Source organism: Cottoperca gobio, chromosome 8, assembly GCF_900634415.1.
Source record: "Cottoperca gobio chromosome 8, fCotGob3.1, whole genome shotgun sequence".
Classification (NCBI taxonomy): domain Eukaryota; kingdom Metazoa; phylum Chordata; class Actinopteri; order Perciformes; family Bovichtidae; genus Cottoperca; species Cottoperca gobio.
In genome coordinates this window covers 14690662-14717551 of record NC_041362.1, presented here as the reverse complement: position 1 = coordinate 14717551, position 26890 = coordinate 14690662, and the positions used below count along the sequence as shown (strand labels likewise).

General features: G+C 41.0%; 1 protein-coding gene across 4 annotated transcripts in view; it reads right to left on the bottom strand.

Moving 5' to 3' along the window:
• prkcbb (protein kinase C, beta b) overlaps positions 1–26890 on the bottom strand; it is a 104173-nt gene that overhangs the window by 49656 nt on the left and 27627 nt on the right. For all 4 annotated transcript variants that reach the window (XR_003832633.1, XR_003832634.1, XM_029437447.1 and 1 more), the window contains exons 4-9: positions 19869–19980; positions 19499–19627; positions 9205–9361; positions 8408–8542; positions 6487–6583; positions 1634–1777 (exon numbers count right to left, since the gene is read on the bottom strand). Coding sequence is in view for 2 of the 4 variants with exons in the window: in XM_029437447.1 (XP_029293307.1) it covers positions 1634–1777; positions 6487–6583; positions 8408–8542; positions 9205–9361; positions 19499–19627; positions 19869–19980 (774 nt within the window). In the remaining 2 variants the exon portion in view is untranslated. The remainder of the gene's footprint in view (positions 1–1633; positions 1778–6486; positions 6584–8407; positions 8543–9204; positions 9362–19498; positions 19628–19868; positions 19981–26890) is intronic.

Genomic DNA, 26890 nt, shown 5'->3' with positions numbered 1-26890 from the left:
AGCTGAGGCTTTGAGCAGTGCTGTCCATAAGATGTGGCTTTAATTCACACAACATAGACCAAAATGCCCCCATCCTGTACTATATATCTGGACTAGAATAAATGCAGCGTCATATGTGTGTGTTTCTGCTTGTAGTGTGTGTGTGTGTGTGTGTGTGTGTGTGTGTGTGTTGTGTGTGTGTGTGTGTGTGTGTGTGTATATAGAGACATGACATTTCAGATCAGGCTGAAGCATGCACTTACCCGTGTGTGCTCATGTGATACGAGTGTGTGTCCTGTCCTCAGACGCTCAGGCAGAAAGAGCAGCTCTGAATGTACCAGCCTCTTATACAAACTCAGGAACCGTTAAAATGACACACTCGTCACCGTGAACGCCTGTTTGTGCACATGGGTATGTGTGTGTGTAACTCTGACTAATGTACCGTGTGTTTCTCTTTCTGAATACGTGTGTGTGTGTGTGTGTGTGTGTGTGTGTGTGTGTGTGTGTGTGTGTGTGCACCAACACGGGGCGACACATGTGCGTGCCGACATTATTTGTGTACTTCTGCGTATCCGTGTTTCAGTAATCTGTGTGCATGCATGTGTGTGTCGGGCATTCCAGTAATGATAGACCCTGGTCTCTCCACATTGACGCATCAGTGTTGCTTTAAAAGCCTGTTACCATGGAAACAGGCAGCCAGCACACAGGTCTGGTACACAGACAATGGTCTCTCTCTCTCTCTTTCTGTCGTTCTCTTTCTGTCACTTTCTCTCTCTCTCTCTCTCCACCCCTGCTGCTCCACCCGTCTTTTACCCAATTTTCTCCCTCGCTCCCCGTCTTCCTCTCTCGCCACATCTTCCCATTCTCTCTGTTTCTTGCCTTGATTTTCATTCATTCACGTCAGTCTTCCCTCTCCAAGGTTTCCCTCCTCCTTTCGCTCCCTCTTTTCATTCAGTCTGACATTTTTACCTCTCTCTCAATTCATTCATGTCAACCTTGCCGCCATGCTCTCACATCTCTGTCTCTCTCTCTCCTTTCATCATTTTCTCCACTTGTCACGTCATCCTCTTCGTCTCTCTCCCTTCATCCATCTCTGTCTACCTGTGCTCCATCTCCATTAATTCCTTCTATCTCCGTCTTCTCTTTCTGTCCATCTTTTCTTTCCTCTAAGCTCTGTGTGTGGATAGAGACCTCTGATACACAAACACACACAGAAGATCACAGAGCAATTCATCATAGCACAAAATTACAGCTGCGATATATTTGTTTTAACCGTGTCTTTGCATACGCATGATGGCAACTACGAATATAATAGGTTCTCGGGAGCATTGGATGTGTGCTTCCTTAAAGATAAATGCTACACGTCTACAAACAAGCCAAATAAATGATGCGGGCAGTATATTAGGATGTGAAGTGAGGTCAGCAGCAGACTTTTAAAAATGACAACAATGCTGGCAAGTGAAATTATTGGGTTTAAAATGTTATTTTAGCTCTTGGTGGCTAACGTTAGCAAATGTTAGCTCTTTAGATAAGATGTTGCTGTTCAACATTAACAATATATGTAGGATCCTCCTCAAGTGTGCTCGTTATGTTTACTTTGTGCAACATTTGGGAATTGGCATGACGTAGACACACATCAACACCACAGCCTCACCTTGCCGAAGCTGCCCTTGCCCAGCACCATCAGGAAGTTGAAGTCAGCCAGCTTCATGCGATCTTGGTTGCCATTGGAGTCGAAGCGGGACGCAGCATTGGCCGACTTGCCTTCTGAGTTCTTGCCTGGTCCAATCTTAGCTCTCTGGATGAGAGAAGGAAAGAATCGGGGACAACATTAGACGCAACATACAAAGAGACAGCACCCCTGTGAGGGAACTAGTAGAGAGTCGAGTTGCCACATAAATATATTGAAGCGCACTAACATTTAAAAAAAAAGTTATGATGAGGCAGCTGGAGATATTTGGATTTTCAACAGTGTTTGGTGAGGGAAGTAAGAGATTTACTTATTCACTTTCCCCAACCACATTTGTCCCTTGGGTACAACAATAAAAACAAATCATTTAAATTATTTGAAACACTATATGGTATCATAAATAACAGGTTAGTATGCATTACCATGAGTCTGCACTGGACTTCATGTGACATAACAAACAGGGGCTTTGAGAGGTCGTCGTAATGCCATATGTGAGAAAAAGGTATTTTCTTTAGCGTGCCAAGAATTGGTGACCAATAACAACATCCTTTTTTGGGATTAATTGGGTACCAAAAGCTCTTTTGACTTGCTCAGAAATGATACATTTTAAGATGGTGGGAGAGTTTTCCCACCGGAGCATTGTTTTCCAAGATGACTGTTAACACTACAACGTACAAAAGACATGAGAAGTTTCACTTCACACTGAAATTTTAGGAAGAAACTTATTTGACACGTCAAAGTTTAAAACAAAAGAGGAAAGAGAAGATGAAATCACAGCCAGCCACATCTGAACTGTTTGTGAAATAAAAAAGATCACACAGTGCAGAAATTATATACAGGAGTAACAACAGTAACATTTCAGAATCTGAACACAGTTGGTCTAATAAAAATACATACGGGCCTTAAAACGTTCCCTAAATGTGCATTTGAATATCGCAGAGAAAACCTTTGTGTTAGACAGACAGGAGTGGAAGTGATGAATATGTTAAAAGGGGGAAAGTTTTTTAGCCTTTTGGTTCATTTTATTTCATTTATTCTGTGCAGGCACTTCACACTTTCCATAACAAATATGGCTTCCCTGTGAGTCTGCCACTCTAGTCAATCATGACTGTCACCACTTCCCTTGTTTCTGTCCTTCAACCACTCACTGGGAACGTTTTTGTACAATTTCTCTGTCTCTATAATTCATTTCTACTTCATCTTTATAAATGTGGCCTGTGTCTCTGACTCTGCATTTATTCATGTCCGTCACCACTTCCCTGTCTCTCTCCTCTGTTCACATTTTCAACTCTCAGTTTGTTCGTCTCTGCCTCGACCTTGTCCCGCACCCTTGTCCTGTCTCTGTCGTAAGAAACTATTATAATCTTGGAATCTAATCTAATTATAATCTTATTCTCCACTTTGTTAAGCCATGGTTCAAATTAAAAACAGTCTTAAGACATTAAGAAAATGCACACACACTCAGAGACAGAGGTGCAGGACGAGTACATCTTATCTTAAATTGCTGATCCACACTGAGAATCTCTGCACTTCTTCTGTCCTGTGCAGTAATTTCTCTGCTGCCTTGTCTGGAAAATTGTCAGAGTGAAGCATCCAAGTACTTTGCTGCTCCCTGCACTGTTTGTTGTGTGTGAGTGTGTGTGTGTGTGTGATGCAACCCATACGGTTCCCGACTCATCAATGGATAAAAGGCTCTATCTGTCTCCATCTGTTCTGACACACACACACATACACACACGTACACACACACACACACACACACACACACACACACACACACACACACACGAGCAGTTGAGGTATTTGCGAGCAGCAGAGCATGCTGAAGGCATCAGTCTCAAAGCCTTCAGAGATCAATGCTTCTCTCTCTGTCTACAGACGTGTGTCCAAATATGTGTGTGCACATTATACATGTTAAAAAAGGATGAATGGCAGGAGCAAAATCCAAAAACAAAATTGAAAACCCCAAATAGTATTAACACCAACTCAAGGTGTTTTTTGCTATTGTGGATTAAATGTATTTATGCACTTAAAGAGGCAATAGACACGCTTTAACTTTAACTTATCATTATGATGTTGATTTCACAAAGTAACGGCTTTAGAATCACGACGCTATCAGCAGAACTCATAATTCTGTCTGCCACCGGGTACGTTATCCACGGAATATGAAGGCTCGATTTACGTCACAAAGGAAGTGCGGTAACCATTGTGCAACCAAAACAGAAAGAGGGTATCACTTTTGTTTTCCTCGTTCCTAGTTCTTTGCCGTTGCTATCCCCTGTAATGGAAACGGTGGGACTGCAGTGAGCCCTGTTGTGCAGTGTTGCCAACTCTTTTCCAATAAAAAATTAGCTAGCACTCGCTCCAAAAGCCAGATGACGTCATACGTGCATTCATTTGCATAAAGCTTAGTGATCATGCCGGTTGCAATGAGGGAGAGATGGCCTGAATGAATTTCAATACAAGATATTTGAATACATTTCTTGCTTTTCCGCTGATGGTCTGAATATCGCTAAATGTGTTGCTATTTAGAAATAAATTCATTGGGGGAGGTTGAAAAGTCTATTGCCACTTTAATTGGAGATGAAAATGCATCTGTACAATTTATCTTCATCATCTGTCAGGACTGAGGGGTAAAAACAAAAACAGAAAGGACAGGGAAAGTGCAAGATATAGTAAAAAAGATATTTCATGTATTACATTACATCTAGCTGACACTTACTTACTTTACTGTTTTTTAAAAAAAAATGTATTTTGATCATACCAGAATAACGTCATCGTGAATCTAGCTTTCTGCTCCTTAACTTCCTCTGAATAACGGGATTGTGTCTGTACAACATGCATTATTTATCACTGTATGTGTGCTTGTGTGGTTCTGGATGGGGTGAATGGAGGCATGCAGGTCAAGTTACCAAAGTGAAATCTCTCTTTGTTTGTCTCTGTGTCTTTCTTCCTCTCCGCCATCTCTCTGAGAGCTTCACCCTAGAAGATTCCTACATGCTTGTGTGTGTGTGTGTGTGTGTCTGATAGCTGGCCCCCCGAGAATGTGTCTCAGTGAACGTCTGAGGACCATGACCTTGAGGAGTTGGAGGGAAAGAAAAACAGATAAAGAGAGAGAAACACACAGGGGGGCACTGAAGGTGACGGAGGACAAAATAGATAAGTGAAGGAGAGAAGGGAAACAAAATGAAGACGGGGGGGGGGGGGGGGGGGGGGGGGGACACACGTAGGATAGAAGGCAACAATACCTCCCCATGAAGTCAACATCCAAAATCGGAACCAAACACACTGCCGACAACGAAAATAATAATTTTTCACGGCACCAAAACTGTAATTTGTCCACAACATACAGTATGGGGTAAAAGCGATTATACTTTAGGAGATCAGGTGGCACTAAACAAGAAGAATTACAAAAACATCATCACACAAAAGCAAAGTGTTGCACCAGTAAAGATTCTGAAATGTGAAATTACACCTGTTTTATGAGCCAAAATCATCACATGGGCCTGCAGCAGAGGAAATAGTTTCATCCTTAGTAATGGTCACAAGGGAAAAAGCTATAATCAAAAGCTTTGAGGTTAGTGGTTCCTAGACTACACATAGCTCATCGACAGGAAAGAGGACCAACAGTGAATGAGATATACCCACTAACATTAACACTCGCTGCCACCCAGGTCGCCCAACACATGAAAGTGTTGCTGTATATGATGATGGTCATTTACTGAGTGCGAGTTTCTTATTTAGGCTCCACAGTCAGTTTAAAGGAATACTTCACCCCCAAAATGATCCTTTGTAAATCAATAACTCGCCCGGTGTTACCTTGAACTTGTGAAGAAAACTTTGTCAACAGTGAACAAAGAATCAAAAAACGGAAGTGTTTTAAAATAGTACGGTTTTAGTGAGTGAGCAGTACTGTAAAATGAGACTCATATTACACTGCAGTTGTGTGATAGTTTGTAAATTAATGTTTTGTTATAGTGTTGCTGTTGTTACACGCGGCGCCCATTTACTTTAATTCATCAAGACTTTTCTCCATTTTTGGAATCTTCGTTTTCTTCACAAATTCAAGATAACATGAGATGAGGAATTGATAAATATTACTTTGACCACATAATGATAAATACATTTGAATGATAGCTGCTCCAAAAATAATCAATAACATGTTAACATATATATATATGTATATATATATATATATATATATATATATATATATATATTTATTTTTTCTTTCTTACTTGACGAGAGTTAGTCGAGAAGATTAAAACCACGTATACATCTGTACGTTGAATATTAGGCTACAGCAAGGAGCTGGTTAGCTTAGCTTAGCACACAGAGTGGAAACTGCTAGCCTGGCTCTGTCCAAAGGTAACATCGTTTTTAATTTTGGTTTATGTATGGATGAAATAAACCAGATATAAGAGGTTAATTCCACTTCACTCTGTGATCAACACTTTTCAGGACGACTTTTGTAGCTTAGTCTCAGCAAGACAGAAGGAGCGTGGAAAAAAAGAGGAAACGCACAGAGCAGGGGTTACCCTCTCCACTGCCAAATGTGTTAATGAGTGGGCCTACTGGTCACACTCACACACACACCCACACACACACACACACACACACACGTACACACGTACACACACACGTCTGGACCTGCAGTGTGCCAGACCGGATGGTACTAGAAGTGTGCCTGCCAAGTGCTAACAGCTCTCCCAGAGAGGCTCTCACTCAGACACACACAGAGGCATAGTGCACACACACATTCAAACACATGCAGGCACAATTACACAAATACACTAAAAGTGCGAATGCACACACACCTCAAATTTCAGCCGTAGCTCCTCATTGCCCTCCTCCCCCTCTGGAGCAACAGGAACATTGAAGTACTCGCCTTCTTCCTGTGAGAGCAGCTTGAACCTAAAGAGAGAGAGAATATTTCCAGTCAAATCAATCCCCAATTAGTTTATACAATTTAAGCATTTAACTGCTTCCATTAGCTGAAGCTACTGACTGTTAGTGCAGCAATTTAAAGTCCTAAAGAATAATCAGCTGATTATTTAGTAATTCACTCTCCTTCATGGTGATCCAGCAAGGCCTGACAGAGATGGGCTCAAAACACGGCTGAGATGCTCATCATTTAACAGAATCAATAGAATATCATTTTTCACATTGGCCCCATTACAACTGATGCCACACGCTCATATCTCACGGTAACACCACCGTATTAATTTTATTATTTTATTCACAATGATAAGTTATTTGTTTTATTTCAGTTTTCATCTTCTCAGGAAATGTGGATCCTGTTGGTCGTGAGCATTTTATCGGCAGCATTCCTGTTTTAAATTTTTTTGTTTATCGCTGTATGTCGGGGCAAAGCCGTCAAAAAACAAACAGCAGTTTGAAATAGTTTTATGCTGATGAGATGGAGCTTAATGACATGATTCAATCAGACATTTTGACTTGTAGACGTTACTGCAAGTTCAGTATGTTACTGGATGCACAAGACATACTGTAAGAAATGTGAATACTCATTTGTCCACAGTCTAGCTGTAAGTCTAACAACCATAAGTGGCCTTCGACGTAACTTAGATGGAAGCATCTGGTCACTTATTTTGTTCCAAAGAATATCTGTCTTATTCACACGTTTCTTTAGTCAGCCATGACATCATATTGGGACTTATTTCACTTTAAACAATATTATTAAATGTTATTTTCTGCAAATAATGTCAATCTTCGGGCTCGGAGTTTCACATAACTTGCAGCGCGGCACGGCGCACAGTCAACTGCTCAGTGCACGGTGCATTGTGGGTGTGCCAAACGCACTTTTGTTTATTTTGGTGACCAGGATCTTGGATATGGGGTAGGATCAGAAGACACGCATTATCAAACATGATGGGTGTGCAGCTCAAATGAACCGCCAAGAGCAGTGAAGCAGCTGTGTGATCCATTGTCAATGTACATATATTGATTATAGCCACTTCAGAAGCCTGTGCACGGTGGAAACATCTAAAGGAAGAAAAGACGATCAAACACCGACAATAATTAAATCTGCTGCTGGCTGTTACGATGAATGATTACTGTATTTGGATAGTGTTGGAGTCACTTGGTTTGTTCGAGTTAATTCACCTTATCTGACAACAATTAACGTTATATAAAATCACATCATGAAAGTAAGAGTATGTCACAAACTCAACACTTTTGAACATAATTTCAAATCCGTTCCATAGAAACATACAGAAGTTTAGCTTCAGCTGTTCATGTCACTGTCGCTCTGTTCCTGGTGTCAGCAGGTGTGAGGCTTTTGAGCTTTACATAGATGGCGTAGTAGAAAAGACACACACTTGCACGGGTTCTCTTTGCTCTGAATATCAAGTTTTTAATGGCATCCCTCCACCTCCACCATTCCACCTCAATGCTGGCATCTCATTAAAAACCCTGACAGGGCAGCGTCAGCAAAAAGAGAGGAGGAGAGGGAGATAGAGAGATATAGAGACTGAGCTAGAGAGAGAGGGGGAGAGATAAAGAAGCAGAGATAAAGAGACGGGGTAGAGATGCTTTGGTACTGAGCTTCACCAGAATAAAAAGAAGAGCTCCAACTAAAGTATTTCTCCAACAGTGCAGTAATGATGAAGGTCACCTTCACTCTCCCTCCTCCTCTACCTGTGCCGTTTCCCTGCCTCACGTCTCTCTACACCCCCCTGCCTCCCCCCGTTCATCCATCCATCCCTCCTTTCATCTCACCATCCATCCACTCCTTGTTTCTGGAGCTCCGAGATGCCGAAGGAAAGTGATCCCATGAAGTCGTTGCGGCTGGTCAGGTCCCAGTCCCAAATCTCCACCGACAGACGGCGGTCCTTATCGTACTCCTTCAGGTGGCTGGAAGAGAAACAAGCACAATCAACAGTTGAATTATACCTGTAGGTATTTCTTAATATATATTTTTGACCCTTTCCCTTTAAGTTGTTAACTTTTAAAGCCACATGAGAGCAGCCTTGAATTTATCTTTCCTGTCATAACAGTTTGGGGCCCCTGAAGCGTGTCTAGTATGTTTCCTCTGGTAATCAGATTTAGGGTTAGGGTTTCTCCAAATACACTAAAATATAGTAGTAGCGGTCTGTAAGTCTACCCTGTGTGTTACATTCACACTGTAAAATCTCTTTTTAGATTTGATGGATAGGTGGAAAAAATGCTTTTCAAATTGAACATCTGCACCCAGATGTCTGGAAATGCAAATCTCAGTCTCCTTCCATGCAAACTGTGAAGAATCTGATTAAGAATGTAATTGGAGCCAACTGCAGGAAACAACCCCAAAAGCAAGGTTTTATTAATATAATATGCCAGATGTTTTTATCTGAGCGCCAGCGGTTACACATGCTTGGAAAGACGAGCATAATGTGATGCTCTTAAAAAACTGCATTGGGTGAGTGAGAGAGATACAATGGAAAAAGATTGAAGGAAGTAGAACAGAGGACAGGGAGAGACAGACAGAAAGATAAATACAATAAGAAACCACCGAACACGGTGTAATAAAGCCTTACAATTTAAAGGTCTCATTCCAGGTGGGGTTGAGGCAGCACTTTATGGTCTTGGTCTTCTGTTTACTCTCGCTGCGGGGATCTGGGATCAGTTTAAGCTTCACGTAGGGGTCTGACAGACCGTTCGGGTCCATAGGAACCAGATTCCTGCCCTCTTTGACTGGGGGGGAGAGGGATGAAGAAAACAGGGAAGAAAGAGGGAGGGAGATAGCAAAAGAGAGGGAGAAGGTGAGAGAGGAAATATGGATTTAAAAATTAGTTTTCATTTGATCTCACTTAAGCATCAGTTACAATGAACAGACATGGGAAATAGTTTGTGTTTGTAGTGTAGTTTGAGCTGGACTTTTATCATCACCAGTGAAAACTCAGATGTTCAATTATCCAAATTGATTACCATAGAAGACAAATCAGGAAATGAGTAGATACATGAAGAAATGTAGATAAGAAAAAATAAAAGACACAATATTAAGTCTAAACTGAGACAGAAACACAAGATAGAGCAACAGAGGGAATCATGAATTGATTTACCTTAAAGTGTTACGGTATCGCTGCATATACAAGTAACCCGACGTAATAAAAATGCAACTGTATTTATCGCCTACGTAAAACTAACTGAAGGCCGCCTTCAAAGTAAGTAAAATAACACATTTTACATTTACGGTACAAATTTGAACTCTGATTTGGTTATTGTGTAGATCATTATCCGTTGTAGTTTTATCTTCTTACATTTTCAGGGGAACACCGCAGCCTGTTGGCTACGGATTTGGTAGGTCATTTTTCTTAAAAGCTATTAGATGAGTAAAATGATTATTAATCACCACTGGACTCTTTTGCACACACCATGCTGGGGGTATCCTGCATGAGTGGAAACAGCAGGGGTGTTCAAATACACCCTTACTGTACTTGTGCACATGAACTGGAGCAATTGTGCGGTTTTATTCAGAGCCCATCAGTAACTTATCGTAATTCATTTAAACCCATATTTAGCAGGTTGGCAGGTGGTAATTTCAAGCCTTGTGTGTATGTGTGTGAATTTAAAAAGTGCTTCCTGTCCATAATCTATTTAACAACAAAACTCTCCCCTGAAACCGATAATTAAATTAAGCATGGTACACTACACACACACACACACACACACACACACACACACACACAACCAGAACCTCTAGAGTTGTATTTGGGGTTAAAGTCTTGAGGTTGCCAGATCTGTCTGTAATGACCATGTAGACAGATGAAGGTTGCCAGTACCAACACTAATCCTTCTATTGTAGCCGTCTGTTATTGGGCCGTAATTGTATTCCAGTGGCGTAACATCCCCTGCGATTGTGTGAATTTGTGTGTGTGCACAATTATTGTTGCTGGTCAAGTTGTGAGGTCACATCCAATTACCAGAAGCAGGGCTGGTGCTGCTGTGTCTTAGGCAGATCGCTAGGGAAGCACTCAAGTGCACACACACACACACACACACACGCACACACACACACACACACACACACACCTTTCCTACCCCACAAGTAAACAAAAACGGCACAAAGTACTTAGCTAATGTAGCTCAATAATTGTGTTCTGAAAAACACGGCAGAGGAAGCCATGATAAACTAAGGCAGGATGTGTGTCATGTAAAAAAATAGATTTGGAAACATTTGAGTTTCCGATCTTCCTTCCTTGAATATTTAAACGAGACAACTCCTGAGCAGGAGTTTGATTCATAGAAAAGACCAACTCACAGGTTCAAGTTGGTGCCTCATCTCTACAAACCAGCTTCCCCCGCCAGAGAGGTGAAATGACTTATTTATGACCTTTTAAGAACACTGCGTAGTGCCCAAAGATACCTCTACAAAGCTAGAAACCTAAAACTATGTCTCTTGGCATCTCGATTTACTGGGTCAGTTACACTCAGAATGTGGTCACACTTGTAGTTTGCTTTCTTACAAAAAAATAAAAAGGTGCATTTTAGCACTTTGGTTGAGCTGGTTTAGGGTTTACGTTACTTTGTTACAAGCAAACTAAGCCGTATAATTAGGTTATAAATACATGTTACTCATTTATTGGACCATTTTAAATACTTCTCTCACTGAGGTCTGATCCAGGACCCACATTGTGTCTGTGTCCACACTCTTCGTCGGGTAGTGCCAGGGTCTCAATATGTCTAATGCCCGTGCAGACTCGTCATCTCAGCTCTGATCCTGTGCTGCTGCCATTGTTAGTTGGTTGTCTCTCTCTCTCTGTATACGGGTCTGTTTGGCTGACACCACTTTTTGTTATCCAGGCCAATCATAGTACTTCTGTCTATATTGGGTCTATTTCAAATCAAGTCTGTCTGTTCTGGGGTCCCTTTGTTGAAAATCATTTGTGAAATTTGAGTTTGGTTAGGTTATGCTGCACATGACTGTTTAATGCATCTTCTCAGGTAGTAACATTTAGATGAGACTGCAGGTGGAGGATGAGGGATTGCTTAAAATAGAGGAAAAGGAACTGTTATTTACAGTAAAATGACGGGGGAAGTGTCACATAATACTGAAGCTATTGTCACTGCAAATGAAGTGCACCTGAGTTGACATGAAAGTGAGACTTTTCCGACTGCCTCCGCCTAACATGAAGTTGAAACATGGGTCCAAGAAGCTGTTCCTCAGCGGCTACTGAAAGGAACTGAAGCCCACTTTTGCAATAACATGTTTTTTTTGCAATTAACAATTGAGATGCAAAGCTCTCAAAGCTGCGGGAAACATGCGGCATCCTTTCAAGCCATGACTGAAGGGAGAGCTTCTCAGCGAGCTCGCAGCGTGAGAAAACCTTCAAGAAGTCAGAGAAATTAGGTTTTCATGCTGGTAAAGAGCTATGATACGCTAAGCTCTGAGAGGTTAACCACAGCACAGACCCAACGGCCAGCATTAAACCCTCAGTGGAGAAGGTCAATAAATATTAGATGATGCCTGTTAAAGTGACCATCAAATGCTGGTTGAGGTGAGCTATAAAGAGGGTAGCATGCCAAATGGTCTCATAGGACACTTACAGTAAATAGAGGGAGTGTGTGTGTGTGTGTGTGTGTGAATGGATCTACTGTGTATGCATGTGTGAAATTCTTGCTTTCATAAAGTATTTGCTAATTGCAACGAGCATGTATGAGTCTGAGTATAGATGTATAGTGTGTGTGTGTGTGTGTGTGTGTGTGTGTGTGTGTGTGTGTGTGTGAGAGAGATAACTTGTGTAGTTGAGTCTACAGGGAGGGCGAGTGGAGATAAGAGTGCAGTAACAGCAGAATACTGTATGTGCACAGCAGCGTGGGTGTGGGCAGTGCATCTTCTCCCATGTGAAACAGCCACATCAGAGTCTTAGTGGGATTCTTATGTTCAGTCCAAATGCTACTTGCCTTCATACGAGCTGCAAAATGAGTGACGCTTTTCCGGATCATTTCATTTTAGGGATGGTGAACGGTCATTTATTTAACACATTTATATGTTCAGTTTGGTTTGTTTGTTTAAGTGGCCTGATCATCTGTGCCTTCCAATACCTACTGTATACTACCATACTATTTAGTATGGCAGAAAAAGGTTTAGTATGTCCCAATATATAGTGTGTCAAATGCAGTATGCCAAAACTACCAGGTGTTCCTACTGCATCCGGTCGCATTTCACAGCATGCAAGCAAACATTTCTCTAAGGCTTTTCTAAAACCCATAATCTTTTACACAGGGGATATATGAGCAAGAGGGTCAAGGTGCAATGTTATGCTGAGTAGTCTTTCCCAATATTATCCATACTTCATACAACAGTCTGTACTTTGTAAGGGCAACTGCAGTACATATTAAAAAGGAAAAGGAAAAAAGTATGTGATGTACAGATGTTGACTTTATGTTCATTTTAGCATCTATATTCCTACATGTGTTGAAAACTGGTTACTTCAGGGACTGGAATTGTATTTGTTTTGACTTGCAGACATGACTAACCTGAGTCTGAAGTATATCAACTTTCCCCTCTTTGGTTCACACCTCAGAAATTAACTGTTGATTGATGATCACAACCAATGTAGAGACAATCTGTACTTGATTAATTCACTGAGGCACTTAGTGCTACAACATGATCTATTCGGTATCTTTAAGTGATTCTACTGTGGGCCTTTTCTCCCCATATATGGACATTTTGGATATACAAGAGTCTCAATAAACTGTGCAGGTTGGAGGAGCAGTGTGAAGCCCGTGTTCGGCTTTTTAGTCCGAGGAAATGTACAAATGTACTACATTCTGGCCTTGCTAGCCTGGTGCTACCATGCTGTATGACGCTGAAGCAGTTACTAGCTGATCTTGAATTATTGGATTATTTAATTTGAGCGATGACAAATCAAAAATCTAAACCCATATTAGGATCAAAAGCTTTATCGTGACAAATTGTTAAAGCAAATGTCTCTGAGCCTGACATTAGACTTGAATAAAAATGTATAAGTCCAATTGCTCACTTTGAATAAAAGGTCCCTTCCTCTGGTGTGAGAGCAGTGTCCTTCAAACTGAAGAAAGCTTAGTATGGTAAAGTCTAAAGGTGCCTCTGAACGTATCCAGAAAATATCAAGTCACCAAGAAACCAATATGTGGTAAATGTTTTACTTATGGACTTTTTGCCGTTTCTAAAATTAATGAAACTGTTACTTTTTCTTATTCTTATGGAAGCTTGATATGCTTTATACTTTGCTTTTGAGTCACCGCACAGACAGCAAGAGTCATCATTAAAGTTTCTGTAACTTTACAAAAGCAAAAATCCGACGTTCATGGCTTCACACAACGATTGTCCAGCTGTGTGGAGGTGACACAGAAAACAGGGTTTTCACTTCCCTCCTAGGCTCTATTCTCTCATTCTCCACACAACTATTTCTGTCAATTTCCACGTGAATCACTGACTGCAACACCATGAATGCCTTCCAGGAGAGCCTTCCTTTATTTCCATATATATCTATATAAACAATTATTGCTTCTCACCCTTTTCTATGATGACTGGATTTTTTCACCCTGCCTTTCAGAAAAGCTTTAAAGCCATTAGGCAGAATGTGCAGCACCAAAGGAAAGGGGCACCTTTCAAGGCCCCAATCCCACGTCCCACTGCATGTTCCCTGCTGAGGTGTCCTTGAGCTTGATGCTGATCCTGCATCTCCAGGGGCACTGTGAGCTCTGATCCCCACTGAAAGGGGAGGGATGCGACTTAAAAGTGATCAATAAAGTGTCACTTTATACCCCTGTCAATTGCTTTGATTAAATCCACAGCTAGTCCACAGCACACATGCATTTTCAGTGTGGCAGCCATTTCCACCAGCTCCTGCTACGTTAAGCTGTAGAATAATTCCAAGTGCTTCTAAAATTCATTCTTTGTGGTGGTGTTTTCTTTTTTTCTCCACCTCACTGCAATGAGGGAGTAAGCCACTAGTGGCTCCACACTGACCCCTGTGGACAGAAATGAATACTACACCTCTGGCTGCCTCTTATGATTGCCTGTCAACTATTACCACACAGAAAATGAGAGGAGGATTGTATAACAGCTGGCTGAAATCAGGAATGTATCACGACATTAATGTATTTTTTGCACAATAAATTACTCAGTGTTTAAAATCCTTGCTTGCTGGACAATAATTGTAATGCACTCTGGGACGGATTGACAGATATGACTTAACTATATGAAAAAAGAACATTAGCTGTCATTTTTCCTTGACAGTTTCTACCATTAAGCTCTATTTTACTTTATGTGATGTTCAGCTCTTACTGCTGTCCTAACAGTGTGATAAGTCTGCTCTCTTATCATTTCCCACAGTAAATCCCTGCTAATGGGCTAGCAGTCTATGAGCGTGGGAACCAGGAAGAGAGAGTAGGAGAGCGAGAAGGAAAAATAGGGATAATACGTATCGTCTCTTTTAAGGACATTCATAAAGTTCTCATAACCGTTTTGGTAGTGGAGACTCTGCTTATATTTTCCACTGATGAACAGATCCTGTACTTTGTATTTTGTATATGCTGTGCAATCCAAGAGGAATCAATCATTTCTTTCTTTCGCAGCAGAACTGAAAATCTATTTTTTTCTTTAAACAGAAACAAATCATTTTATGTAAGTCAATTACATTTAAGTTAGTAATTACTATTCAGCGCTTAAGTAGCATGGGCAAAATTACTAAATTTGGGAAAATTCAAGCCTCATCCATCCATCAATTTCCTGGGTTAACATCTATTATCATTGAGTCATCTAGTACTTGGGATTGAATGGAGGCAAAGCTGAAGATGAAGCAGCTTTATGTACACTGCGACCAGGTAATGCACCTATTCACATTCAAGTAGTCAGATTTGGGATATGTTAATAACTGTGTGCATTACTCTACAACAGACAAGATATGCATGTGCAATCAATTCATTTAGCACCAGAGAACAGATTCAGATTGGTTTTGTTCCACATGAAACGAGATCAGAGGAAAAGGCAAATTTCAGCCAAAAGTTAATTCTACATCTGATGTTTTCAGTTTGAGGCACAGCAGTAATTGAGTTGACAGGCACAAAGCAAAGTTAATGTAAACCTTTGCTTCCACCTGTAGGTAAACCAAGGTACTACAAGTAAACTAGAACGTAGGTGGTGACGCTGTTCTCTACCATTTATTAGTTAAATAAAATATGAGGCGGGTCAGGAAACTCTCTCGAGGAAAGAGGCGAGCCTACATTTAATCTATCTCATTGAAACGAGACTTGTTCAGGCAAGAAATTAAGTCAGCTAAAAAAAATTCAGTGGTAGAAAATATTTGTATAATTTTGGCACAAAATGGATATGGTGATATGCTGTGCATTTCTTGGATATGTTTGTTGTTTGATGATGATGTTCTGCAAATGACACAGATGAAGATGCTTCCAGAAACAATTTAACACCCTAAAACATCAAAAGTCTATGTTGGGCTAACAACTCCCTACTTTGAACAAACATTCAACAGACATTCAACCACCACCCAACAGGAAGAAACAGACAGACAGCAAAAACAATTCCGACAATATCATCAAAATCCCTTTTGCTCTCAATTTACATTTATAACCCAAAGATTTCAACAAGTCCAACTCTGGGGGTTGTTGAAAGGCATTCTGGGAAATGAGGAACATTCTGAACATTTTTCTCGCCCAAACTTGATCCATGTATTGTGAGTAAAATGTTTGTCTTTTTTTTGTTGTCAGTCTCGAGTAACCATGAAAATAATCATCATTTACGTTTTTTACGTTAAACATGGAAGAAAAGCGAAAGAAAATGAACTATTTTCACAATGATCGGGAGGAAGGATTATTTTTTACAACAGTGAAAGAAAAGTGTGTCTCATTTGCATGGCGACGGCAAAGCAGCACATTGTGGAGACACTTCAGGTACATGTCACAGAAGCTACCATGCGAACTAACTACCTAACTAACTACCTAACTACCTAACTAACTACCTAACTACCTAACTAACTACCAGCTGCAGCACTGCGGGCAGAACACGCCGAGAGTTAAAGCAGCAGCAGTCTGTTTTCACGAGGCCGGTGAACAAGTCACAGAAAGCATCGGAAGCTTCATTTAGAGCTGCACATTATTTAATAAAGAAGAAGAAAGCCTTTTCGGACGGAGAGGTCTTGAAAGGTGCAACGATGGTTATTGAAAACACTGTTCAAAGACGAGAAGAAAGGTTCCGATGTGATCTCCTCTCTCTGATGTTACAAAGTTAGTGTTTCTAAAAAGAGGATATGATCTGAAGATGTGACAGTTAATGATTTCCTTATTTTGTTTTACAGAAGTGATACTTTGTACTAAAATATAACTGGTGTGAATTTGAACAAAATGCTACAAATGTGCTCATTCATACAAAACTGTATGATAAAGATATTTACAGAAATATCAGAGATGTGATGACTCTGACTTTCAAATGTTGAAATAGATTGAGAACATAAATAAATAATGTTTAAATATATCTGTGTTTAATACCATGGTAAGTCATTGTTAATGATCATTGTGAGGAATAAATAACATTAACATGTGATCAGACCGTCTCTTCACATATATGAATATTTATTATGATTATTAATGATATTATTATCATTAAAGGTGAACTGTGCAACTATCTTATTCAGGAAGTTTGTGTCAAACAAGTCGTATTACTCAGTACCCTTGAAGTAGCTCTCAGTATCACAAAGGTTGGTGACCGCTGATTTAGAGGAACATATATCTTGTGCTTCATATTTGGTTTGGATGATGGTCTAATATTACTTTGGTCAGATGTTATAGGTTGGGGTTTAAGCGTCGGAGTCATACATGCATTACACAAAGTGTGTTGGACTGGGAAAAGACGGCATCTTAATGCAAACATCCCTTGATTACACACTTCTTACAAAATAATCAAGAATGATAAATTATGTTTATGAACACAAACCCAAAACAGCGTATTCAGTATTCGTAATACCTTACTATTAAACACATTTGAGCCTCTATGAAGCATGTTGTATTGATTTATGTATTGACACAATACACTCACTTGTAATAACCGTGTATGTTTAACATATTGATATAGATACATAGTAATGGAGTAGACATTTATTCTGCATCAAATTGCTGGAATAAAACTGGTAATGGACACAGAATAAACAAATGTCTTATCTCATACTTAACTTCTATTGCATCCATCCTCCACCTCTGCAGGTCTACCAGTAGAGGGAGGCAGATGACCGGTATTGTCAAACATTAATAGAGAGTGGGAAAATGTCTTAAGAGCTGAAGGCTGTAGCTGTATCTCAATTCAGGGGCTGCAGCCTTCGGAGGACGCAGTCTTCGCGGTCTTTGGAGGCCGGGTCCTCCACATACCGCGAAGGCTGAACCGAGCGGTCTACGAAATGAGACGGTCCGGTCTACGGGGGGGTTTCCTGGTACGTCACCAGCTGTTCACGCCCCTACCTTTCAGAAGTTATCAAGCGCAGTTGACGGCTTACTTTAGCATTTTTTCCCCCAGAGAACGGAACCAGAGATAATACTTTTACTTATTTATTTTCAAACTTGATTGAAGATATCCATCCATCCATCCATCGTCTACCGCTTATCCGGGATCGGGTCGCGGGGGCAGCAGCTCCAGTAAGGAACCCCAATCTTCCCTTCTCCGGGCCACATCCTCCAGCTCCGACTGGGGGATCCTGAGGCGTTCCCAGGCCAGAGAGGAGATATAATCTCTCCACCGAGTCCTGGGTCTTCCCCAGGGTCTCCTCCCAGCTGGACGTGCCTGGAACACCTCCCTAGGGAGGCGCCCAGGTGGCATCCTTACTAGATGCCCGAACCACCTCAACTGGCTCCTTTCAACGTAAAGGAGCAGCGGCTCTACTCCGAGTCTCTCACGGATGGCTGAGCTTCTCACCCTATCTCTAAGGGAGACGCCAGCCACCCGTCTGAGAAAACCCATTTCGGCCGCTTGTACCCGTGATCTCGTTCTTTGATTTGATTTGATTGAAGATAGGCTTTATTTAAATTAATTTACATTTCATCTGTCAATAAGTGTCTCTAGCAGAGAGAAGAGTCTGTCCATCCTCTCCCTGCTCTGCTCTGCTCTCTTCTGCCTCCGTCTCTGTGTCCTTCTCCCTAAAACAAAATGTTAGAGCAGGTTTAGCTATACATAGTTAGTATACAAGTTGCAAAATAAGTACACATATATAATATATATAATTATAAATAATAAAATATGTATAATCAAACCGAACGATTGCACTGGACTTTTTAAGTGATATTAAACTGTCAGAAAACCAAGCCGGTAATATGAAGTATACACTATCTATACAATCGCCACAATCTATGTAAAACATATATCAACATTTAAAACTCTCAGGTTTGAAAGTTAAGGTCTTAAAAGTTCTACTTTAAAAGACTAACTTAGGTCGGATGCCGGCAGCCAAGCGGCACCAACGTCCCGTAACTTCACCTATCATTTTAACGAAAATATTATGTTTTAAGGTCCTTTGATTTTATAACATTTGTATCGTTAGCTATTCGAGCGAGTTGAAACCCAATACTTACATTTAAAAGTATATCCATTTGCCGTTACTGCTGGGTCGAGGGGCGCCATTTCTCGTCAAAAAATAACTTCTCTTGAATGAATGAATCAATGAATCTTGGGATACCTGCGGCCGTGAAGGATACATCAGATGTATCCTCCAAATCCAGCAAAAAGAAGGCCGCATTTGAAGGGGTCGGCGAAACACCTCTGTCGCGGCCGCTGTGACGTAATCGGTCTACAAATGCAGCCCCTGAATTGAGACACAGTTGTTTGTGATTATGAGATGTACTTACTGGTGACAGTGAGCACATTAGTCTTGACCTCAGCGGTGATCTGGAGGCGACCTCTCCTCTCAGTGTGGTCCGTCCCACACAGGCTCGGCACATTGGCCACACAGCGCTTATGGATGTTCATCATACAGTCTGGAACACACACAACACACACACACACACACACACACACACAGACACACAGACACACAGACAGACGTATTTCTTAACATGGTTGTGAGTTCCAAACTGTTTTAGTTCTAGTTTTTGTATTTTAAAGGGCAGTATTTAAATAGAATGTATAAATATCTATGTGGTTTGTACATCACACTGAGTGAGACCATCAGCGATATGGAATATAAAGTGAGGCATGAGTGTGTTGAAGACTACATACGGTCACATCTCATGCCCTGGTGTAGGAGGCCATAGAGCAGAGAGCCACAGTGGTCGCAGAAGGTCGGGCTGGAATAGGTGTGGATCTTAAACCTATGCTTTGCCCTCGGGTCCTGGAAGGAAGGAAAGAAAGTAATTAAGTAAAGTTAGTTAGTAACAATATTAATAAATACAAATCTATATTCAGTCACACTTCCTGTCTCTACTCCTCAGAGAATCAGACAGAAGGAAGCATCATTCAGAATAAAGGAGTGAACATTTCGTCAAACATCTGTTGATGTTGTGTAAACGCATGTTGTGTTTGCCATCTGTGCAAACAGTACTAAAGAAAATAATGAATGAATGTGTGACAGAAATTACTATTTAGTTTCCATGCTCCCATGGGTTTTATTCACCGATTGATTACCACAACACATGCTTTTATATCTCTCTTTCATTCACCACCTTCCACTTTGTGCACATTCTGTATACAGACAATGTAACTTTATGGACACCTGCATTGCATCTGATCAAGAGAAGTTTCCTAATACTTTTGGAAATGTCAGCTACATGTATGACAATAGAGCACACACACAGAGATTGTTCTTTAAGAGAAAGGTCACCAGTTCAGGCTTCTTTCGCTATCATCGCTAAGACTAAAAGATTATGCGCTTTCTGTTGAAAGAAACAATTCCGGTACAAATTCCTCTTTTATGAACATTTGGAAGGCGTAACTAGGCCAGATGCACAGGCTATTTCTGTCTGATGTGTGTGTGAGTGACACCTGCAACCATGCCTCAGTGGGTAGTTTCAGAGGTTGACACACACCACACACACCCCACACCCACCCACACACACCACACACACACACACACACACACACACACACACTAATCTAAGACATGTACAGTAACTGATGGTCACTGAGGGACTGCTGATTCACAAACACACACACACACACACACACACACACACACACACAGAAATCTAGCAACATTAACCCACACATGGTGAGAACATCCAATCCACCACTTTAGAGGGATCCGGGTTGTGCGGTGAAGCGGGATGCTTCAATGTAGGAGTTTAAATATTTCTGCCAAGGGGCTCCATCAAAGTTACCAAACATGGAGCTACAGTGTTTAATATGAATTTCCAAATAATGCTAAAGGTGCAAATAACTGCTGCCTACCGCCAAAGCAAACATTTCTCTCAGTTAAGTCTTTGGTGTGTATAGACATATTACTTTGACAATGTGTGTGTTCATGTCTGTTTTCATCATCTCCTGCAAATCTGTCCTGGAAAATAATGTTTAATTTAGGCTACCACTGCCTGAATTATACCTAGCTTCCCCAAGGTGTCTTCAGAAGTGTGCACGTGCACGTGTGTGTATGTGTGTGTGTGTGCTCGTTAAGTTTGAATGATTGTGCGGCTGTCTGTGATGGCCTGTGCGTAGGTATGTGGGTTTCTTTGCACAACTGTGTATGCGTTTGCATTTGTGCGTGTACATCTGTGTGTGTGTGTGTGTGTGTGTGTGTGTGTGTGTGTGTGTGTGTTTGTTTGTTTCTCTGCTGGTTCTCAAGGACAAGACCACCTCCTGCTTGTTTTTGTTCTTTGGAAAAACAAGGGAACATTGTGCTGCTGAAGCTCCAATGATGAGCAACAGCAAACAAGGAGCGATATGATGGCTGTCAGCTTCACTAATGATTAAATACATGTTGAAAATGCAAAGATTCATCAGAAAAGAAAAGTACAGGTGAATCGGGTAAAAATAAATGACTTTCCCAGACTTTCCTCTTCTTCTATAAATCAGAGCATGTGATCTTTTGATGGCTGATCAGTCAAATCAGAAGACAGAGAGAGAGAAAATGCTGTGATGACAATCCATCCGTCAATCTATTTGACTGTACTATACAAGTGTTACCAATTGTAAAGCCTTGAATCAGGCCTGTGTTAAGCAGTGGGCAGATGCCAACATTTTTGGCTCGTGAGTTTGAGATATCTGTGACCCCTTGTAAAAAGCACCACTGTTCAAAAGTCTCCATCTCAACAAGTATTTTCTGTCTGTAATTAGATCCTTTAAACCGCAACTTCTCAAAACAAGTGAACACATTTTCAGGGAGAACTTCTATCAGCTTGTTTCAGGAATGTTCTAGAAATCAGTGACCGTCCCTCGAAGTAAGAAGTAAGAAGGCAGAGTGCTGCTGTAGAATGAAGAAGCACCTTGACTTCAGAAAACACTTCAAACTAATATAGTTCAGGTTTCAGTTTGTAGTTCAAGAAGCATTGACCGATCACATTTGAAGAGGCTTTGGTTGCATGCAGGCTAACAGTCCGTGGGGAGAGCAAAAGAGGTGAACGCATTGGCCTAAATTAAATCTCCGAGCCTGTCGGCTATCGTCTGACAATTTAGATTTGTTTTTGCTTGTAAACATTTGTAGAAGTTGTCTCTCAACTCCATGTCCATTCTCATGTCTCAAGTTGCTAATCGGACTGTAATGAGCACCGCACAAAATAAAGTATTGGCCCAGATGTCCGCTGGCTACACCAGGATCCCATATTGGATTTTCCACTTAGAGGCTAAATTGGCATCAGACCAAATAGGCAATGGGGTTTGGAGATTGGTCCGGACCAAAGTGGTGGACAGACTGGCAGATCAACGTTACCATCCACAACGTTGCAAACATGAAGACAAATAAAACTAACTATCAATACCAAAAACAGCTTTTAAAAGCTAAAGCATTGAATATGAATCCTACACACAGCATGATCAATAAAGATATAGACGAGGCCAGGGACACGTGACCCACATTACATGACCTACTGTTCTTACTAGGGTGTCTTTTTCATTTAAAAACAATGCCATGTGAGGTCTGAAAGGTAGCACATTAATAGACTTTGTAGTTTGTTTTAGTTTTAGTTTTCTGCCTGTATGTTGCCAATGTTTTCAACAGTTTCGGCCTCTTGTTTCACTTGATTTTACTCACTAAGACCCCACTAATTAAAAGCAGATGGCTCAGCGTGGTGCGCTTGGACAAACGAGTGTATTTCATAGCATATGTTGTGTTACTGGGTGTCCAAACTGAAAGCCCGCTCGTAACATCAGCACACGATGCCAGAGCTGCCATTAGTCAGTGCTCACAACACACACACACACACACACACACACACACACACACACACACACACACACACACACACACACACACACACACACACACACACACACACACACACACACACACACACACACACACACACACTCACTCTCACACACACACACTCACACACACGACAGTCTTTGCTCGCAGTCAGTGACATAAAAACTTATTTCGATTGTGTCCCACTATTGATTTTGTCCTCAGTCCACTCCCTCTTCTCGAGCAGCTACTTACTGACTTTCTGACATTTCTACAGTGGCAACAATCATTCACTGTGCAGAGTAATCATAATCATAAAGTGTAGTGTCTCTAATAACCAGATGACATTTGTGTGCTGTAAAAAATGTGCACATCTGCTAAATTAATCAGCCATTTTGATGATTGATTAATTGATCGTGTATGTCATTTTAGTTTTTGTACATTTGACAAACCGTTCCTTCGCTACTACTTTTCAATTATGAGGATTTTTTTTTCCCCATTAATAGACCAAACAAATAATCACGTCGTCGAGAAAATAATCAGCAGATTAAGCGCTAATTGATGACTTTTGAAATTAACGATTTTAGTATTCCAGCGTCTATTCAGTAAAACTTCACACTGTGTGATGATACATCTTTGAGTCTTTCCACGCACTCTGATTTATTAACAGACTGCACAAATAAGAACAAAGTGAAATGTAATTTTACAGAGGCTGCCTTTTCTGTCCTCATCAACAAAGCTAATGCAGTGCCATTGTGTGTATCCCCCTCAGGCTTGTAATTCTTCCTCTGGGAATGTTTAAGTGTTTCTGTATGAGAGACTATTTAAAGGATTTCTTGTTGATTGGGGAAGATGTGTAAAGCGATCACTCTTGGAAAAAAAAGATTGTTTAATGGCATAGCAAAAGCAGTGAAGAATGAATGAACAGAGATAGTAAGAGGGGGGGAAGAGAGGGCTGAGGGTGGTAATTTCATCTTCACACTCTCAATGCAGCTCCACTCGTCCTTTCTTTCCTCCATATGCTGATCGTAATCTCTCCATCACTTTGTTAGCCCTCCTCTCTCAAAGGTTACCTTGTAGCTTCAGCGTGGTGTTTAACCATCTGGTCACACGCGCTGTTAAATATATCATCGTATCTGAATGTGCACATTTTACTCTATAATTATGTCCTATAAAAAAACGCGGCATTTTGGGGCAAGATTGCCAGAAGCTTCAATATTGCTGTATTGGCTGTAACGTCACCTGACAGTGCTCTTTCAGTGTGCAGTCTGTTTGGATTTCCTCTCACAGTCCACATACATGCTACACCTGTACACTATAAGCTGCGGAAGTGAGTGTGTTTACGGGTGTTAGCCCTGTGATAGTGTCCAGGGAGGGATCGGCCTCTCCCATGATGACGTGACTCTGTGGGGGGAGAGGTCATTACCATCCTGCTTCAGTTCTGCGCAGTAAACTGAACACAAAGAAAAACAAAGTCTGCAAATGTGTGGTCATTCAGTGTTTGTGCAGAAACGTGTGTGAAGACACTAAATGTAGGCTAAACGTACATGTGTGCGCTCTGACGGTTGTTGCATGTACAGAGAGAGGCCGAGGATTTTGGGGGGGGGGGGAAAAGGAGAAAGAAAATCTAGAAGATCACAAAGACAGGAAATTGTAAAAGGCCCCTTGAGGCAAATTTGTGATGCTGTATAAATAAAATTGATTTGGCTTGACTTGACATTTCTATCTGAAAAATATATTTTAGGAACTCCAGGACCAGTGGGAAATAACTATCTTTAATCATCAACCTAAGCTAACTGTCTCTTCTGTCTACATTTAGTTGTTGAGCCTGTTGTAGCAGTGCTTTCCTTGTGCATAGGTTTTTAATATCTCGGCCTAACACACACACACACACACACACACACACACACACACACACACACACACACACACACACACACACACACACACACACACACACACACACACACACACACACACACACACGGCTGTGGGCATGAAATGTAGGTTTCATTAGAGGATCTCATCCCTCGACCTCTCCCACAGGGAACCCATTCTATTAACCCAGATCTATAATTGACTTCTTCTTTTAAACATACATACAGAGAGAGGAAGAGGCAGGGAGGGACAGGCAGGAGGTAAAGTGGGAGTAGTGGGCTGATTGCGGGAGACAGTATTACTGATTATTTCAAATAAATCTGCTTTCTGCCTATTGTGTCTTCCTCTATAGCTGCATCTACCCGGTGCCCTTCAAAAACATCTCCTGATTTGATGTTCCTTCATGTATGTGACCCACACACTCTTAACATTATCAGCTTCAATAGATAAATGCTCACAATTGGCAGATGCTTGAGCAGTCATTTCATTTTTGATTGCCTCAATTAAGCCATTATTCGGCTTATGAAAGGTCAGAAAACAATACAACATTTGATTGAACTTTCAGACATTTAAAAAATAATAATCAAACTTATTTAGTCCTACATTTGGACATTAATTGGTGACACTTCAGTGTATTGAAAATGTTCTACAATACAAGAATCTGCCTCAGTGATCATTTGGAAACTTAAAGCACAATGTGAAACAGTTTTACTCTTTGTGGGGTTTCATTGTAATAAACTATTTGACAGATAAAAGTGCTAAGGACGCCTTAATATGTTGCATGATCGAGCTAAAAATGCTGAAAATGTTTTGTTCTTTGAGTTTCAAGTTTAAAGAAACATTTCTGTGCAGGTGTGTGTGGGTGAAAACATTAAGTCAATCTTCACCCAGGTGTTTCATAACGTTCTTTAACCAAGTCGGAGAGCTTTTGTGAGGTTTTCCTGCTTTAGTAATCTTACAATGAGGCTAATATGTAAATATGTGTGATATTCCCTGACTTCTTCTGTCAGTTTGAACAGAACTTCATTATATTCATGGGATTACATGACCAGCGGAAACCCTCGGCGTTCAAAAGCCAGGCTACCTGTCTTCCTGTCTACTATATTTAAATGTGCATCTACGTTGGAGCACAGATACCCTACATTCCCACTGTGCAGGAACCGAGGTCGTAAGACCACAAACTCATTAAGGAAATTACATGGTGGGGGTGGTTAGGCCCCGTAATTAAGAGCAGGGGCCCCCTGGGTGGAGTGGCATTTAAATAGAGGATGTACAGAATAGAGTAGGGGGAGAGACAATGGGAGAATGATTCAGGCAGAGTGCATGCCAAATATAGAAATATAAATATAGTGCCAGAATAAGAGGAGGGTGTATTCAGAAGAAATAGGTAGAAGGAGACATACAAAGATGTAGAATGACATCTGAAGTGACTAATGAGAAACAGGTTGCCTACAAAAAGTCAAGTAAAAGGATGTTGCCAAGAAGATGTTTTTAAAGGAGGTAAAGGAATGATTTAAAGGAAGATTCAGGTTTATTTCAACCTGCATTTGCCACAAATGTGACCATTGTGACTTATATGGGATGTGCTAACTTTCCACTCCGTTGTAGAGATACGGGGGGGGGGGGGGGAGTAGGACTCTCACTGAACAGCTTATAACAGGGTAAGCTGGGTAAGCCTCCTACAGCTTTCCAAAAGGACTTTTACATGAACCATTTAAAACGTTCATCTCTGAGTCCGACCCCTGGGATGGCCAAGATGGCTAACTGCATAGGGATCTACATCCGGGTCAACTTGCCGACTGACTCTCTCGGCTAATTGTAATGTCGGATCATAGTGGGTCAAGGCATACGTATAATCATGTGGGGAATTGGACAGGTTGATTCAGGTTGAATCACTGAATCCAAACATAACTTTGTTTCACTCAGAGGTACTTGCGTAAAGCAATTGGCCATTTATATCAAATGTATTGGATGTTATTAGCCTCAAAGCTCTGGGTGATCCTGTCATTAGCCTGATGAAACCGCAGCA